The sequence below is a fragment of the Pollachius pollachius genome (assembly GCF_949987615.1).
Source record: "Pollachius pollachius genome assembly, chromosome: 3".
NCBI lineage: Eukaryota > Metazoa > Chordata > Actinopteri > Gadiformes > Gadidae > Pollachius > Pollachius pollachius.
The window spans coordinates 4755474-4774886 of NC_136936.1; the positions used below are offsets into that span (position 1 = coordinate 4755474).

At 40.3% G+C, this 19413-nt stretch overlaps 2 protein-coding genes across 2 annotated transcripts; both read right to left on the reverse strand.

Annotated features, from left to right (window-relative positions):
* Positions 1–2315: 2315 nt before the first annotated feature.
* On the reverse strand, positions 2316–14219 carry LOC307073209 (uncharacterized protein; the record flags this gene model as incomplete). Its single annotated transcript, XM_079732912.1, has 14 exons — positions 2316–2613; positions 2721–2955; positions 3625–4521; positions 5121–5244; positions 5353–5580; positions 5688–6482; positions 6622–6913; positions 7007–7241; positions 10786–11682; positions 12075–12198; positions 12319–12546; positions 12653–13447; positions 13605–13896; positions 13987–14219. 14 exons carry the CDS (start codon positions 14217–14219, stop codon positions 2316–2318), a joined length of 5673 nt encoding a protein of 1890 aa, XP_079589038.1.
* Positions 14220–15251: 1032 nt separating this feature from the next.
* Positions 15252–18631, reverse strand: LOC307073210 (extracellular calcium-sensing receptor-like; the record flags this gene model as incomplete). The annotated part of the gene is made up of 6 exons (XM_079732913.1): positions 15252–16153; positions 16487–16610; positions 16731–16958; positions 17065–17859; positions 18017–18308; positions 18399–18631. 6 exons carry the CDS (start codon positions 18629–18631, stop codon positions 15252–15254), a joined length of 2574 nt encoding a protein of 857 aa, XP_079589039.1.
* Positions 18632–19413: the final 782 nt, after the last annotated feature.

The window sequence follows — 19413 nt, forward strand, 5'->3', positions numbered from 1 at the left end:
ATACAGAGGACAAAGGTGATCCCAAACGCTGTGTGGCGAAAAATACATGACCAGTCTGAGGGACGGCCGATGAAGGTCAGAGAACACAGGAAACACAGAGTCAAGGAGAAGAGCAGCAGGAAGCTCAGCTCAGAGTTGTTGGCCTTGACTATTGGAGTATTTCTATGTCTGAAGAAAATGAATGCCACTGTAGCAGTCAAACAGGCCCCTAACAAGGAAGAAAGTGTGAGAATAGTCCCCATAATTTCAGTAAATGACAGAAACTCAGTTTCCTTTTTCTCACATCCATTTCTTCTCTCATTGGACCAGAACTCAGGATGACATCGCACACAAGTGATAGAATCTAAAATTCAATAAATAAAATTTAGAATTATTACATTTATTAAGAGACACATTTTTTTTGAAAGAAAGAAGCATGTTGAGTAAAATCTAACATTTTTTTTAATACCTTGTTTAACCAGTTTTCTCATTTATTTTCCATTTATACACAATTCTACTATACATCCTTTTGTTTTGAATGTGTATTTTTCCCCGTGTATCTTAAATCATATTTAATTATTAATATTATAAGCAGTGTAGCTTCATAATGGAGACTTATTCGCATGACAGTAATGTCAGAGTAAAGACAGCTGAGGCTCATAGCAATAATAATGGTCTTGCTTGTGCAAGAGAACCAACAGGGCTTGCCCAGTGCATTGCTTAGCGTACTTCACTCATTCCTTAGCAGGAACCACTGCTTTCATGAAACACACATTAAAGTTATGCAGTCATCCTACATTCTCTTGAGCAACGCTATAGTACCTGTTGTGTTACTGACTTCCCCCTCTGCACACGGTATACAGTCATAGCAGCAGACAGGCTTTCCTTTCTGGAGGACCTTGCGAGTTCCCAAAGCACATGTCCCGCTGCAGACTGAAATAGGTACCTGCATTTGAAAACACAGTCAGAGTTGAATGAACTGTATTTTAACCAGAACATACAATGGTGTTTAAACATTGTTTGTGTACTGTGCTGATCATTATTTAATGGAAAAAAAATAACTTAACCTGTTTTGAGTTATTTGCCCAAGTCAAGGTCAGGTTATCTAGATGTAGCTGTTTGTCTTCAGGCAGAGACGCATCATAGAGGCCAATAGTAACAAACTCCACACTGCCATCCTTCTTGGGCTGCCAGTTTATGATGTCATACTTTGCAGCTGGGTCTCCATTCTCATTAAAGTAAACCTCTTCTCCCTCTTTTGTTTTGAACTTTATGTTTTTTAAATGCTGCAAAATCTGATGGCAAATGCATAATTTTAGCACAATGATCGCATTCAATGCTTATTTAAATCCCCAAACTACAGTAGAATTTACGGTACATAAACATTTAGTGTAGCTCACCGCTTGCGGATGTGATGCTATAGTGTTGCTACACCTTTCTTCACAGCCAAGAATTCTATGAAGTGTGTGGGCAACTGCATACACACCTTTATATACATTGTTAAAGATAGACATAAGTGACATGTCATGGAAGCTGCTTTTTATCCCTGTGAGATCTTCATAACCAGTACACTGTTCCAGATGTTCTCCTGTTTGCTTTATATTACTAAATATACAACCAAAGGTTGTCTCCCAGAACTCTGTAAACAATTTATTTCCAGAGGAGTTGAGTGGCTTCACATCCAACATGAACTCTCTCAGGCCAGTGACATGAGCCTTTCGGATGGCCAGGCCAATAGAGCCATCCAGGATATAGTGACCCTTACCAATTGCAATTGGGGAATCCGATATCCAGCTTTCAGTGCCTACCCATTGGAACCCTGTGAGGTTGTGGTGGGCAAACTCCTCTATTAGTACATCCATATCCATATGAGAGAGGAACCCAATAATAACCTTGGAAGAGGAACCCTTAATAGTCTCTATAATCTTCTGCTTTTGTTCTGGTGGATCTGTCCTGAAAAAAGGCAATGAGTACTCAAGACAGATGCCGAGCTGTGTGGCTATTTCTATAAATGTGGCCATTCCATTGTTCCCATAGTCATTTTTCGATCTAATAGCCCCTACCCAGGTCCAACCAAAGTGCTTGACCATTTGGGCTAGGGCTCTACTCTGGTAGTAGTCACTGGGTATGGTTCTGAGGAAGGATGGATACCGGACTTTGTTGCTAAGACAAGCACATGTTGCAAAGTAGCTGACCTGGAGGATAGAGAATAATATCAGAAATGCACTATTACGATCAAAATAAACCTAAAAAGTAAAAAATAAATACGAATGAAAATATAAGACCACTATAAGTATGAGAAAAAAGATACACGCTATTTACATTTCAGTCTAGGATTATTTGAACCACTTTACCATCGGGGTGTGAAAAGGTCCAATGACTGTGGCCACAGCCATACAGGGGGAAGAGGATTGCAGTCCTATAATGGCAGGGACAGATCCACTGCAAGGTTTCTCAGACATGGTGGCTGTATCCTCATTGCCATTCATCAAAGACAGCGCCACTCTGACTGCTTGTGCAGTTGAACCACACGCATCGTAGATCTTAAATCCCAGTTTAATTCCAGGCAGAAGGTCAGTGCTGTTGTTTATCTCCTCAATGGCAAACAGCATCGCCTGGGCAAACTGGAATGCTCTGAAATTCAGACTTGAACCAAAAACATTATTATGGCATATAACATAAAAAACATGCATAGTATAATTGTATATAAATCCATCTCTATATGTAGGATTTTAAACCACCTTGTGCACTGCAATGGTAGTGGACTGTGAACATAGGTAGACTCTATGTTCTTCCAGCTGCTGTGGAAGGAGAAGATTCCACCCAAGATGATGTCTCCAGTCTTGAAGAGCTGGGGCTCCTCTGGCTCCCCCATCAGGCTGCACACTCGCTCCTCAGACTTGGAGAAAGATGCCACGAGCAAAAGCTGTAGAAGAGCCAAACCCTGCTCGGACCACCTCTGTGTGGAGAGCATACCTAACATGGGTGGAATCACATGCAGCAAAGAACAAGGCATACACAGCACTGGTATTTATATCAAAGGGGAGTGGGAAAATATATTAATCTTACAATATTGATCCCTCTAGGGTGGGGGATAAACTATTTTATTAGGGGAGCACACTTGTTCCACAAAAGTTTACTACTTTATTTTATAAAAATGTAATGTGGAAAGAAGCATAATGGATACAATAAATGCTTTCACTTAATCAACTGGACAATATGAATGAATGGATGACACTTTCAGCAAAATATTGCAAAAATATTATATTTATTTTGTTGAATGATTATCAACATTTGATCCCATTATAGGAATACATAGTTTAAATTAGACAATTTTGGCTTGAATTCAACTTTCTTCTACTCTTTTAACTTTTTCAACTATTAAGCTTTTCAAAGAATAATCACAATGGAAGTCAATGGGCAATGCTATATATTAGACCAATAGGTCCATGGATAGTTTTATCAAACCCATTATAATTGTATTGAATTCCAAATTCAAATGATTAATGGAGCCCTTTGGAATGAAAATAGAGCGGAACAAATCATTAGGCCTGAATGGCATAAGGAATCACATCACAGGGATGCAAAAGTCTTTATTAAAATATTTATTATTTCACTCTGATTCAGAACATCTACAAATCTAACTCTTCTTATCCATCATATTCTTTTTTGTGTTTCTTTCTGGTTTCAACAATATTATGTAGCACTTTGGAATAAAAATACAAAATAGTAACCCAAAACTAGAGGCCAGGATAGCAAATATTTCAACGGCAACACTGAACTTCCCAGGAGAACTGACATAAGCAGGGATGAAAGTGAGCCAGACTGCACAGAATATCAACATGCTGAAGGTGATGAATTTGGCCTCATTGAAGTTATCAGGCAGCTTTCTGGCCAGAAAAGCCAGTATGAAACACAACAAAGCTAAAAGTCCGATGTACCCCAACACAGCCCAGAACCCAATAGGGGATCCTAATGCACATTCTAGAATAATCCTATCTTTAAAATGCCTTAAGTTCTTAAACGGGTAAGGAGGGTTGGCAGTTAGCCAAACTATACAAATCACAATTTGTATAAAAGTAAATGCTAAAACAACGATTCTTTGTCGACGTGGTCCAAACCATTTCATTAGATTACTACCAGGTAGTGTTGCCTTGAAGGCCATCAACACTGCAAGAGTTTTCCCCAGAACACAAGAGATACAAAGGACAAAGGTGATCCCAAACGCTGTGTGGCGAAGCATACAGGACCAGTCTGAGGGACGGCCGATGAAGGTCAGAGAACACAAGAAACACAGAGTCAAGGAGAAGAGCAGCAGGAAGCTAAGCTCAGAGTTGTTGGCCTTGACTATTGGAGTATTCCTATGTCTGAAGAAAATGAATGCCACTGTAGCGGTCAAGCAGGCTCCTAACAAGGAAGACACTGTGAGAATTGTCCCCATGATTTCGGTATATGACAAAAACTCAGTTTCCTTTTTCTCACATTCATCTCTTCCCTCATTGGACCAGAACTCAGGATGGCATCTTACACAGGTGATAGAATCTAAAATTGAATAAAGAAAGAAGTTTAATTATTTTATTCAATATAAGAGGCATTGAAGGAAAACATAATGTAGCAGGGTGAGAAAGTGTAGTATTCTCTTACAAAGATGTTGTTTTTCCAGATTTTGGTTTTGTATTTTATCGTTTTGTTTAATTCTGAAGTGTAATCATTCCCATATATTGTATATCGTTTACACATATATATTAAAATTCAAATGGTAATGTTAAAGCAGAAAAGCAGCCTGACTGTCATGATGGAGACATTTTCGTATGAGTGCCATGTGAGAGTAAACTAATATGGCTCACTAATATGGTCTTGTTTGTGCGAGAGAACCAACAGGGCTCAACCAGTGTATCTCTTAGCCAACTCCACAAATTTGTTAACAATGAACCACTGCCCTCATGATAAGGGTTTTGATCATATGAGCTACACATGTACCTACCCTTCACTTACTCTACATTGACTGAAATGTGAAAAAGGTTGATAAATTAATTCAGTGTTACATTGTTTGGATGATTAACTGTTTCAAAGAATGGTTGAGGAAAAATAGATACAATCATGGCACTAAACCAACGTTCTCTTGAGCAACACTATAGTACCTGTTGTGTTACTGACTTCCCCCTCTGCACACGGTATACAGTCATAGCAGCAGACAGGCTTTCCTTTCTGGAGGACCTTGCGAGTTCCCAAAGCACACGTCCCGCTGCAGACTGAAATAGGTACCTGAATGTGGAAAACACAGTCAGAATTGAATCAACACTATTTAAAATTGTTGTTCAAACATTGTTCATGGACTGTGCTGATCATTATTTCATGGGAAAAAATAACAACCTGTTTTGAGTTATTTGCCCAAGTAAAGGTTAGGTTGTCTAGATTTAATTGTTTGTTTTCGGGCTTAGACGCATCATAGAGGCCGATAGTAACAAACTCCACACTGCCATCCTTCTTGGGCTGCCAGTTTATGATATCATACTTTGCAGCTGGGTCTCCATACTCATTAAAGTAAACCTCCTCTCCCTCTTTGGTTTTAAACATTATCTGTTTCAAACGCTGCAAAATCTGATGAGAAATGCTTCAATTTAGCACATTCATCATACTTAATACTTGATTAAATCAGCAGTCTACAGTAGCATTTACTAGACTATAATGTTTTGTGTATAACTCACCACTTGCTGATCTGATGCTATTGTGTTGCTGCACATTTCTTCACAGCCAAGAATACTATGAAGAGTGTGGGCAACTGCATACACTGCTTTATATACATTGTTAAAGATAGGCATAAGTGACATGTCATTGAAGCTGTTTTTTATCCCTCTGAGATCTTCATAACCAGTACAGTGTTCCCCATTTTCTCCCACTGGCTTTATATTATTAAATGTACAACCAAAGGCTGTCTCCCAGAACTCTGTGAACAATTTATTTCCAGAAGAGTTGAGTGGCTTCACATCCAACATGAACTCTCTCAGGTCAGTGACATGGGCCTTTTGGATGGCCAGGCCAATAGAGCCTTCAAGGATGTAGTGACCCTTCGCAATAGCAATTTGAGAATCTGATATCCATCCCTCAGTGCCTACCCATTGGTGCCCTTTGAGGTTGTGGTGGGCAAACTCCTCTATTAGTACTTCCATATCCATATGATTGAGGAACGCAATAATAACTTTGGAAGTGGAACCCTTAACAGTCTCTATAATCTTCTGCTTTTGTTCTGGTGGATCTGTCCGGACAAAAGGCAATGAGTACTCAAGACAGATGCCGAGCTGTGTTGCTGTGTCTTTGAATATGGCCATTCCATTGTTTCCATAGTCATCGTTTGATCTAATGGCCCCTACCCAGGTCCAACCAAAGTGCTTGACCATTTGGGCTAGAGCTCTACTCTGGTAGTAGTCACTGGGTATTGTTCGGAGGAAGGATGGATACTTGATTTTGTTGCTAAGACAAGCACATGTTGCAAAGTGGCTGACCTGGGGGACAAAAAAACAAACACAAATGCAGTTTTCATGTTAGAATACAGATGAAAAAAAAAAAAGTTCTAGAAAAATACAGAAAAATAGACACAGTATTTTCTATGTTTAGGATCAAGGTTATTTTGAAAGACTTTACCAATGGAGTGTGAAAAGGTCCGATGACTGTGGATATTGCCATGCAAGGAGATGACGAGGTCACTCCTACAATAGCAGGGACAGATCCACTGCAGGGTCTCTCAGACATGGTGGCTGTTTCCTCATTGCCATTGATCAAAGACAGGGCGACTCTAACTGCCCGTGCAATCGAACCACACACATCATACATCTTATAGCCTAGTGTAATGCCAGGCAGAATCTCTTTGCTGTTGTTTATCTCCTCAATGGCAAACAGCATTGACTGGGCAAACTGGAACGCTCTGAAATTCAGACTTGAACCAAAGGGATAATATCACATCCAAGATCAATACATTTGCATTTAAATGTGAAGTATATATCAATTTATACGTATTCTTTTGAAGTACCTTGTGCACTGCAGTGGTAGTGGTCTGTGCACGTAGGTAGACTTCATGTTCGTCCAGCTGCTGTGGAAGGAGAAGATTCCACCCAAGATGATGTCTCCAGTCTTGAAGAGCTGGGGCTCCTCTGGCTCCCCCATCAGGCTGCACACTCGCTCCTCAGACTTGGAGAAAGACGCCACGAGCAAAAGCTGTAGAAGAGCCAAACCCTGCTCTGACCACCTCTGTGTGGAGAGCATAGCTAACATGGGTGGCATCACATGCAGCAAAGAACAACGCATACACAGCACTGGTATTTATATCAAAGAGGAGTGTGACAAATATAGTAATCTTACAGTATTGATCTCTCCTGGGGTGTGTGTGTGTGTGTGTGTGTGTGGGGGGGGGGGGGGGGGGGGGTAAACAATTGGATCAGGTGGGCACAATTTGTCCACAAAGTTACTTGTTTATTTTATAAAGATGTAATGAAGTTAAAGCATTATGGATTAATTTTCTTTCATTGAATTAACTGGGATTTCTGAATGATGTTGTTCAAACTATGTAGAATTGAAAAGCAAACACAAATCATGCAAGAACATTATGTGATTTACCCGAAGCAACTAAAACCCATCGAGTTTTCAGATCAAACCGAAGTATTTAAATCTTAATATTGGGGTTCTTGGTGGATAATTTGCATTGGCACTATTGACCACAATATTTGAATACCTATGAGTCATTGAGACGGCCTGGTTCGTAACACACATATGAAATGCAATGAGACGCATTGAATGCAATATCAGGATTATTTGAATATTTCATTTCTGGGCGCCCCTTTCTCTGGGCCAAAATTCCCATAGGGGGCGCTTTCATTTGTGGTCAAAGTTAAACGATCAGCCCTGCCTTCACAATAAATTTACAATTCTGAAACTCTGTGTAGCTGGCTTATTTTTCATGCTGAACATTTTTGCCTCTTGGACCCATAATGTCTGTCTGGGGTTTCATTGTATGTGCTACGGAATTTTCGGAAATCTTTAAAAACATTCTCAAAGCCAACCAAAAGTCAAAATTTCCCAAAATTGTATGCACATACTCTATGTACTTGAATGTTCTTGAATTTAGCAAAGATTTTTGACAACATAAAAGATGGCTTACTTAATGCGGAAATTCAAATCTTTCAATATTCAATCAATTACAGTTACACTTGAGAAAAGGGACTGGAAATTAATGAATTGGGAACATTGAGGCTACTCCTTAATAACTGTAGATAAAAATGACGTCATAGTGCAAATTTGAATAAATGCTAAGCTAAGCGATAATGCTCTAAATCGATCACAAGTCCGCTTCAGAAGGTGGCAGGAGCTGGAAACTTGTCAGGCATATAGAGGCCACCTCCCTTAACATGAGGTATGAAGTATTGTTATCTCATTCCATGACTTCACAGTGCAAATTACAGTGAATGTTCTTAAGCGTAATGCACAACTTCACCTCCAGGCAGCCCAAGATCACAAAAAATGGCATCTACTATTAAAGGTCCCATGGCATGAAAATGTCCCTTTATGAGGTTTTCTAACATTAATATGAGTTCCCCTAGCCTGCCTATGTTCCCCCAGTAGCTAGAAATGGCATTAGGTGTAAAATGAGCACTAGGTATCTTGCTCCGCCTTTGAAAAAATGAATGCTCAGACGCTCCGATTTTGAATTTGGCCCTATTTGTCGCCATAAGGGGCCAAGTTACCTCCCCTTTCTCTGCCTTGCCCGCCCAGAGAATTTGGGCCGCCAATGAGTTACGACCGTGCGACTCTGGTATTTCCACAACGAGACTCGTAGGTGGGGGTTATCTCAGCCATGGTTGAGACGGAATTGGGGGAAAGGAACTTTGGCTTTGTCTCCCTGAAGTACATGAACTGCGACATGGAGGAGAAAGGGATTGTTGACCGCGATTGTCTCCCGCCGGAGCCCCGCTGCCCGCTGCCCGCTGCCCGCTTCCCAGGGTGGGGGTGCCTCGGCAGTGGGCAATCGTGCACCCCGCGTACCTACCTCACGTACCTCACCGCTGGAGCAATCGCGGTCAGGTACCGAAGCACCACCCGCCCCCCGCTGCCCACTGAGGGAGCACTGAGGGATGGGTATCTGAGGCGGTGGTACCTCGGCAGCGGGCAGCGGGGCTCGGGCGGGAGACAATCGCGGTCAACAAAGTGCGGGTGACAATCCCGTTCTCCTCCATGTCGCTAGACTGGGTAGCCCCGCCCATTCTGCCGGTGATTTGAGTTTGTCCTGCAGAAGGGTCTTGAGAAGAGCAATACATTTCTTTCTGCTTCCGATGCGTTTTTGCGGGAGCCAATCCCCAAGCTGGCTTTTCCCCCTGGCGCGCTATTGGCTGGTTTAACAAAATGACGACAGGGAAGCAACGGCAAGCAGCCAACTGCGTACAGAGTCTTTGAGTTCGCCCTGCAGAAGGGTCTTGAGAAGAGCAATACATTTCTTTCTGCTTCCGATACGTTTTTGCGGGAGCCAATCACGAAGCTGGCTTTTCCCCCTGGCGCTATTGGCTGGTTTAACAAAATGATGACAGGGAAGCGACGGCAAGCAGCAAATTGCGTACAGAGTAATTTGAACTAGGCCTATTGATTACGCCTCTTGTACTGAAGAAAATGACAGCAGCTTCCCCAGACCAACGTGCAATCTACGATTGAGCTTGGTCTGGCAATAGCCAGGCTACCATAGAGCGGTTCAGTCTAATTCAGATTGATGTGGAAGTGGAAGAACCAGAGACGTCAGTGAACCCGACGCAGTCGTTTGAGATTCATAATATTTGTCTAGGGGCGCACACAGCTTTTGGTCATAAAACATATATTATTTAATATAGATATCGATGTATAATATGATATTATTTATATATAGAGCTCCAGGACTCCCGCCGAAGCACCCGGAGTGTTCAGAGTATTTACAGAACACGGCCAAAAGCTGTGTGCGCCTCCGGATGAGATTATGAATCCGAGCCATTGTGATACATCCACTGTAAACACTAGCCCATGGTACCGTGGCCGCAAGCTGCTTAGGGCCACATTCTGCACCAAGGCTGAATTTCTTAAACGTCTTCAAAAAACTGTAATAAGGGCCCACTGACACCTATATATAAGCATCCATAAAGTAGCACGCCATGGGATCTTTAAACCACTGTTTCTGTGTGTGTCTTTGTGTGAGTGTCTTTGTGTGTGTATGCGTGTTTGTATCTATATTTGTCTGTCTGTGTGAGTGTGGGTCTTTGTGTGTCTGTGTCTTGAGTGTGTGTATGTTTGTGTTTTAGTCAGTGTTTCTATCTGTGTATGTGTGTGTCGTCTGTGCCTGCATTCATTTTGGGGAGTAAAAGAAAAACAGGGCTGTAGTACAACGACCAACGGAGGTGTAGTTTGGGCTAGGAGTAATAATCTGCACCTGTGAATCACTTTAAGATGCCGGTCGCTGGGGTTGGCGGGGCTGGGCTGTGAATACCTTGGATGACTGCTTGCAGTCCAACTCATCCATTACAGTTTTAAATACTGACTGAAAGTTTTAAACTCACCTCATCATAGTTACTAGGATGTAAATGCCAAAAAAGGAAGATGGGGGTTTATATGTATGTAATACTGTTAACATGATTAAAAATGATGAATAATGATAGCTAAAGCACTTTAGAATAAAGATGGAAAATAAGAAACCAAGAGTCCAGGATGGCACAAAGAACACATGTCACACTCATGAATGCTAAAGTCTTTATTGGAAAATTTATTTTTTGGACAATGAATAGAAACTTCTGTAAAACTAACTCTTCTTCTCCATCATATTCTTTTTTGTATTTCTTTCTGGTTTCAACAATATTATGTAGCATTTTGGAACAAAAATACAAAAAAGTAACCCAAAACTAGAGGCCAGGATAGCAAATATTTCCACAGCAACACTGAACTTCCCAGGAGAACTGACATAAGCAGGAATGAAGGTCATCCAGACTGCACAGAATATCAACATGCTGAAGGTGATGAATTTGGCCTCATTGAAGTTATCAGGCAGCTTTCTGGCCAGAATAGCCAGTATGAAACATAACATAGCTAGGACTCCTATATAACCCAACACAGCCCAGAACCCTATAGGGGATCCTAATGCACATTCTAGAATGATCTTATCTTTAAAATGTCTTAGATTCTTAAACGGATGGGGAGGGTTCGCTGTTACCCAAACTATGCAAATCACAACCTGTATAAAAGTAAAAGCCAGAACAACGATTCTCTGTCGACGAGGTCCAAACCATTTCATTAGATTACTTCCGGGTAGTGTTGCCTTAAAGGCCATTAGCACGGCAAGAGTCTTCCCCAGAACACAAGAGATACAGAGGACAAAGGTGATCCCAAAAGCTGTGTGGCGAAAAATACATGACCAGTCTGAGGGACGGCCGATGAAGGTCAGAGAACACAGGAAACACAGAGTCAAGGAGAAGAGCAGCAGGAAGCTCAGCTCAGAGTTGTTGGCCTTGACTATTGGAGTATTCCTATGTCTGAAGAAAATGAATGCCACTGTACCAGTCAAGCAGACTCCTAACAAGGAAGACAGTGTGAGAATTGTTCCCATGATTTCAGTAAACGACAGAAACTCAGTTTCCTTTTTCTCACATTCGTCTCTTCTCTTATTGGACCAGAACTCAGGATGACATCTCACACAGGTGATGGAATCTAAAATTCAATAAAAATAAGAGATAGAATCATTACATTTATTAAAATACACTTTATTATGAAAGAAGGTAGCATAATGAAATAAATTAAGCATTTTTTTTAATGATCTTGTTTTGCCAGTTCTCTTATTTATTTTCTACTTTTGTTTGGAATGCAGTTTATTCATATATATGTTAAACCATGTATATATATTTTTACCTATATATGTTATTATAATCAGTGTAACTTTCATAATGGATCATTATTGAATAATGTGTCCATTATGACTGCATACATTCACAATGGATATATGACTGCATACATTGCAGTCATATGATTGCAATGTAAAAGTAAACACAAAATATTATATTTATGGCAGTAATCCAGCATTCTCTTGAGCCAGGCTATAGTACCTGTTGTGTTGCTGACTTCCCCCTCTGCACACGGTATACAGTCATAGCAGCAGACAGGCTTTCCTTTCTGGAGGACTTTGCGAGTTCCCAAAGCACATGTCCCACTGCAGACTGAAATAGGTACCTGTATGTGAAAACACTGTCAGAGTACTTTCAACTGTATTTAAAATTGAACATACAATGATGTTTAAACATTGTTCATGGACTGTGCTGATCAATATTTAATGGATAAAAATAACTTAACCTGTTTTGAGTTATTTGCCCACGTCAATGTTAGGTTATCTATATGTAGCTGTTTTTCTTCAGGCAGAGACGCATCAAAGAGGCCAACAGTAACAAATTCCACACTGCCATCCTTCTTGGGCTGCCAGTTTATGATGTCATACTTTGCAGCTGGGTCTCCATACTGATTAAAGTAAACCTCTTCTCCATCTTTTGTTTTAAACCTTATTTTTTTTAAATGCTGCAAAATCTGCCGACAAATGCTTAATTTTAGCACATTAATCAAATTCAGGTCTTATCTAAATCTCCAATCAACAGAGTAATTTAAAGTTAATCGCATTTTGTTTATAACTCACCACTTGCGGATCTGATGCTATAGTGTTGCTACATGTGTCTCCACAGCCAAGAATTTTATGAAGAGTGTGGGCAACTGCATACACTGCTTTATATACATTGTTAAAGATTGGCATAAGTGACATATCATGGAAGCTGTTTTTTATCTTTGTCAGATCCTCATAACCAGTACACCGTTTGAGTGTTTTTTCTGTTTGATTTATGTGATTAAAAATACAACCAAAGGTTTTCTCCCAGAACTCTGTGAACAATTTATTTCCAGAAGAGTTGAGTGGCTTCACATCCAACATGAAGTCTCTCAGGCCAGTGACATGGGCCTTTCGGATGGCCAGGCCAATAGAGCCATCCAGGATGTAGTGGCCCTTCGCTTGTGCATTTTGGGAATCTGATATCCAGCTTTCAGTGCCAACCCATTGGTACCCTGTGAGGTTGTGATGGGCAAACTCCTCAATTAGTACGTCCATATCCATATGATTGACGAACGCAATAATAACTTTGGAAGTAGAACCTTTAATGGTCTCTATAATCTTCTGCTTTTGTTCTGGTGGATCTGTTCTGATAAAAGGCAATGAGTAGTCAAGACAGATACCGAGCTGTGTTGCTGTATCTATGAATATGGCCATTCCATTGTTTCCATAGTCATCGTTTGATCTAATGGCCCCTACCCAGGTCCAACCAAAGTGCTTGACCATTTGGGCTAGAGCTCTACTCTGGTAGTAGTCACTGGGTATGGTTCTGAGGAAGGATGGATACCGGACTTTGTTGCTAAGACAAGCACATGTTGCAAAGTGGCTGACCTGGGGGACGGATAAAAAAAATATCACTAATGCATTTTTCAAGTTAGAATTGCAGGTAAGGTGAAAAAAATTGAAAGAAAATAACAGAACTAGAAGCATACAGAAAGATAGATGAATTTTGTATGTTCAGGAAAGAGGTAACTTTGAAAGACTTTACCAATGGAGTGTGAAAGGGTCCAATAACTGTGGATATTGCCATGGAAGGAGAAGAAGAGGTCACTCCTACAATAGCAGGGACAGATCCACTGCAAGGTTTCTCAGACATGGAGGCCGTTTCCTCATTGCCATTAACCAAAGACAGCGCAACTTTAACTGCCCGTGCAATCGAACCACATAGATCATACAATTTATAACCTAGTTTAATGCCAGGCAGAATGTCTGTGCTGTTGTTTATCTCCTCAATGGCAAACAGCATCACCTGGGCAAACTGGATCGCTCTGAAATTCAGACTTGAACCAAAGGGTTATTATTACATATACAATCGAATACATGTCCATTAGAATTTGGTAAATCTATATATGTATATGATTTCAAACTACCTTATACACTGGAGTGGTAGTGGTCTGTGCACGTAGGTCGACTCCACAGTCTTGTAGCTGCTGTGGAAGGAGAAGATTCCACCCAAGATGATGTCTCCAGTCTTGAAGAGCTGGGGCTCCTCTGGCTCCCCCATCAGGCTGCACACTCGCTCCTCAGACTTGGAGAAAGACGCCACGAGCAAAAGCTGTAGAAGAGCCAAACCCTGCTCTGACCACCTCTGTGTGGAGAGCATAGCTAACATGGGTGGCATCACATGCAGCAAAGAACAACGCATACACAGCACTGGTATTTATATCAAAGAGGAGTGTGACAAATATAGTAATCTGACCGTATTGATCCCTCCTGGGGGTGGGGGGGGGGGATAAACAATCACATTGTTATGTGTAATTGAGACGTCGTTGTTCATGTAAAAAATGCAATCAACACACTTTTTTTTTTTTTCATGATTCAACTGTTTAATTTAAAACCTGCTTCTTATTTTTTCAGTTGGTCTCATTGTCTTCTGGTGAGGTGGCCTTAACAAATGCTAACCATTTCTGACATTGCGGAGCCTAACGTCAATATTAAACCGAGAAACACAATGTAGACCTAAAACAGTTACGGTATTTCTCATTACACTGGTGCTACAATGATTAATAGATTGGAAATATGATTGTTAAGTATCGGGGCTTCTATGTGAAGACCCCCGTTTATATGGCTAGAGGCTACGTGCTTGCTACATATCCGGTGTACTTCCAGTAGAAGCTAAATGCTGAAAACAATGCTTTAAAACAATATGTTATCGTCATGCTATCTTAACAAATAATATGTCATATGAAATCTAAGACTCCACATAGAGTCCAACAGTAGAAGCCTCTTCATTTTGTGAGCCTATCTCGATTACCTAAATGTGAAGGAATAAGGTTAGTAACATACTTTTCCAAGTTACTACCACACACACACACACACACACACACACACACACACACAAACACACACACACACATTGTGTAGCTTTATTACAACATATTTCCAACCTTACTTTGCACAACAGCACTCACCACATTTTCTGCAGGAAATGCATCTTCTCGTTTGAATGCCACAATTTTAATATAATTATATATGATCAATAATTGGAATGATAGGTATAGCACGTTGAAATAAAGATAGAAAATAACAAACCAAGAGGCCAGAATGGCAAAAAGAACAAATATCACGCTGATTAATGCTAAAGTCTTTATTGGAAAACATATTTCTTGGACTATGAATATAAACTTTTGTAAAATTAACTCTTCTTATCCATCATATTCTTTTTTGTGTTTCTTTCAGGTTTCAACAATATTATGTAGCACTTTGGAATAAAAATACAAAAAAGTAACCCAAAACTAGAGGCCAGGATAGCAAATATTTCCACAGCCACACTGAACTTCCCAGGAGAACTGACATAAGCAGGAATGAAGGTCATCCAGACTGCACAGAATATCAACATGCTGAAGGTGATGAATTTGGCCTCATTGAAGTTATCAGGCAGCTTTCTGGCCAGAAAAGCCAGTATGAAACACAACAAAGCTAATAGTCCTATATACCCCAACACAGCCCAGAACCCTATAGGGGATCCTAAGGCACATTCTAGAATGATCTTATCTTTAAAATGCCTTAAATTTTTAAACGGATAAGGAGGGTTGGCTGTTAACCAAACTATACAAATCACAATTTGTATAAAAGTAAAAGCCAGAACAACAATTCTCTGTCGACGAGGTCCAAACCATTTCATTAGATTACTACCGGGTAGTGTAGCCTTAAAGGCCATCAACACGGCAAGAGTTTTCCCCAGAACACAAGAGATACAGAGGACAAAGGTGATCCCAAACGCTGTGTGGCGAAGCATACATGACCAGTCTGAGGGACGGCCGATGAAGGTCAGAGAACACAGGAAACACAGAGTCAAGGAGAAGAGCAGCAGGAAGCTCAGCTCAGAGTTGTTGGCCTTGACTATTGGAGTATTCCTATGTCTGAAGAAAATTAATGCCACTGTTGCAGTCAAACAGGCTCCTAACAAGGAAGACAGTGTGAGAATTGTCCCCATGATTTCAATGTAAGACAAAAACTCAGTTTCTTTTTTCTCACATTTGTCTCTTCTCTTATTAGACCAGAACTCAGGAGCACATCTCATACAGGTGATAGAATCTAAAATTCAATAAAAATATTAGGTATAGTTATTACATTTATTAAAATACAATTTATTATGAAAGAAAGTAGCATTATGATATAAATTAAGCATTTTTTTTAAATGATCTTTTTTGGCGAGTTCTCTTATTTATTTTCTACTTTTCTTTGGAATGGACGGTTTATTCATCCTTGTATATGTTAAACCATATATATATTTATTCCAATAAATGTTTTTTAAAATCAGTCTAACTTTCATAATGGACACTTTTTCATATGACCAATGTAAAAGTAAACAAAAATTATAATTTTCATGACAGTAATCCTACATTCTCTTGAGCCAGGCTATAGTACCTGTTGTGTTACTGACTTCCCCCTCTGCACACGGTATACAGTCATAGCAGCAGACAGGCTTTCCTTTCTGGAGGACCTTGCGAGTTCCCAAAGTGCATGTCCCGCTGCAGACTGAAATAGGTACCTGTATGTGAAAACACAGTCAGAGTACTTTCAATTGTATTTCAAATTGAACATACCCTGATGTTTAAACATTGTTCATGGAGTGTGCTGATCAATATTTAATGGAAAAACAGAACTTAACCTGTTTTGAATTATTTGCCCAGGTCAATGTTAGGTTATCTATATGTAACTGTTTTTCTTCAGGCAGAGAGGCATCAAAGAGGCCAATAGTAACAAACTCCTCACTGCCATCCTTCTTGGGCTGCCAGTTTATGATGTCATACTTTGCAGCTGGGTCTCCGTACTGATTAAAGTAAACCTCTTCTCCATCTTTTGTTTTAAACCTTATTTTTTTTAAATGCTGCAAAATCTGATGACAAATGCTTACTTTTAGCACATTAATCACATTCAGGTCTTATCTAAATCTCCAATCAACAGAGTAATTTACAGTTAATTGCATTTTGTTTATAACTCACCACTTGGGGATCTGATGCTATAGTGTTGCTACATGTGTCTCCACAGCCAAGAATTTTATGAAGAGTGTGGGCAACTGCATACACTGCTTTATATACATTGTTAAAGATTGGCATAAGTGACATATCATGGAAGCTGTTTTTTATCTTTGTCAGATCCTCATAACCAGTACACCGTTTGAGTGTTTTTTCTGTTTGATTTATGTGATTAAAATTACAACCAAAGGTTTTCTCCCAGAACTCTGTGAACAATTTATTTCCAGAGGAGTTGAGTGGCTTCACATCCAACATGAAGTCTCTCAGGCCAGTGACATGGGCCTTTCGGATGGCCAGGCCAATTGAGCCTTTCAGGATGTAGTGGCCCTTTGCTTGTGCATTTTGGGAATCTGATATCCATCCCTCAGTGCCAACCCATTGGTACCCTGTGAGGTTGTGATGGGCAAACTCCTCCATTAGTACGTCCATATCCATATGATTTAGGAACCCAATAATAACCTTGGAAGAGGAACCCTTAATAGTCTCTATAATCTTCTGCTTTTGTTCTGGTGGATCCGTCCTGAAAAAAGGCAATGAGTACTCAAGACAGATTCCGAGCTGTGAGGCTATATCTGTAAATGTGGCCATTCCACTGTTCCCATAGTCATCATTTGTTCTAATAGCGCCCACCCAGGTCCAACCAAAGTGCTTGACCATTTGGGCTAGGGCTCTACTCTGGTAGTAGTCACTGGGTATGGTTCTGAGGAAGGATGGATACCGGACTTTGTTGCTAAGACAAGCACATGTTGCATAGTGGCTGACCTGGGAGACAGATTAAAGAAATATCACAATTGCAGTTTTCAAGTTAGTATTGCAACTAAGGTGAAAAAAAAGTAACAAAAAGAACAGAACTAGAAGCATACAGAAAAATAGCCACATTTTGTATGTTCAGGAAAGATGTTACTTTGAAAGACTTTACCAATGGAGTGTGAAAGGGTCCAATAACTGTGGATATTGCCATGGAAGGAGAAGAAGAGGTCACTCCTACAATAGCAGGGACAGATCCACTGCAAGGTTTCTCAGACATGGAGGCCGTTTCCTCATTGCCATTAACCAAAGACAGCGCAACTTTAACTGCCCGTGCAATCGAACCACATAGATCATACAATTTATAACCTAGTTTAATGCCAGGCAGAATGTCTGTGCTGTTGTTTATCTCCTCAATGGCAAACAGCATCACCTGGGCAAACTGGATCGCTCTGAAATTCAGACTTGAACCAAAGGGTTATTATTACATATATAATCGAATACATGTCCATTAGAATTTGGTAAATCTATATATGTATATGATTTCAAACTACCTTATACACTGGAGTGGTAGTGGTCTGTGCACGTAGGTCGACTCCACAGTCTTGTAGCTGCTGTGGAAGGAGAAGATTCCACCCAAGATGATGTCTCCAGTCTTGAAGAGCTGGGGCTCCTCTGGCTCCCCCATCAGGCTGCACACTCGCTCCTCAGACTTGGAGAAAGATGCCACGAGCAAAAGCTGTAGAAGAGCCAAACCCTGCTCTGACCACCTCTGTGTGGAGAGCATAGCTAACATGGGTGGCATCACATGCAGCAAAGAACAAGGCATACACAGCACTGGTATTTATATCAAAGAGGAGTGTGACAAATATAGTAATCTGACCGTATTGATCCCTCCTGGGGGTGGGGGGGGGGGGATAAACAATCACATTGTTATGTGTAATTGAGACGTCGTTGTTCATGTAAAAAATGCAATCAACACACTTGTATTTTGTTATATATCATAGCAAATGTTCAATATAATTAATACTTTTTTCATGATTCAACTGTTTAATTTAAAACCTGCTTCTTATTTTTTCAGTTGGTCTCATTGTCTTCTGGTGAGGTGGCCTTAATAAATGCTAACCATTTCCGACATTGCGGAGCCTAACGTCAATATTAAACCTAGAAACACAATGTAGAGCTAAAACAGTTATGGTATTTCTTATTACACTGGTGCTACAATGATTAATAGATTGGAAATATGATTGTTAAGTATCGGGGCTTCTATGTGAAGACCCCCGTTTATATGGCTAGATGCTACGTGCTTGCTACATATCCGGTGTACTTCCAGTAGAAGCTAAATGCTGAAAACAATGCTTTAAAACAATATGTTATCGTCATGCTATCTATACAAACAATATGTCATATGAAATCTAAGACTCCACATAGAGTCCAACGGTATAAGCCTCTTCATTTTGTGAGCCTATCTCGATTACCTAAATGTGAAGGAATAAGGTTAGTAACATACTTTTCCAAGTTACTACCACACACACACACACACACACACACACACACACACACACATTG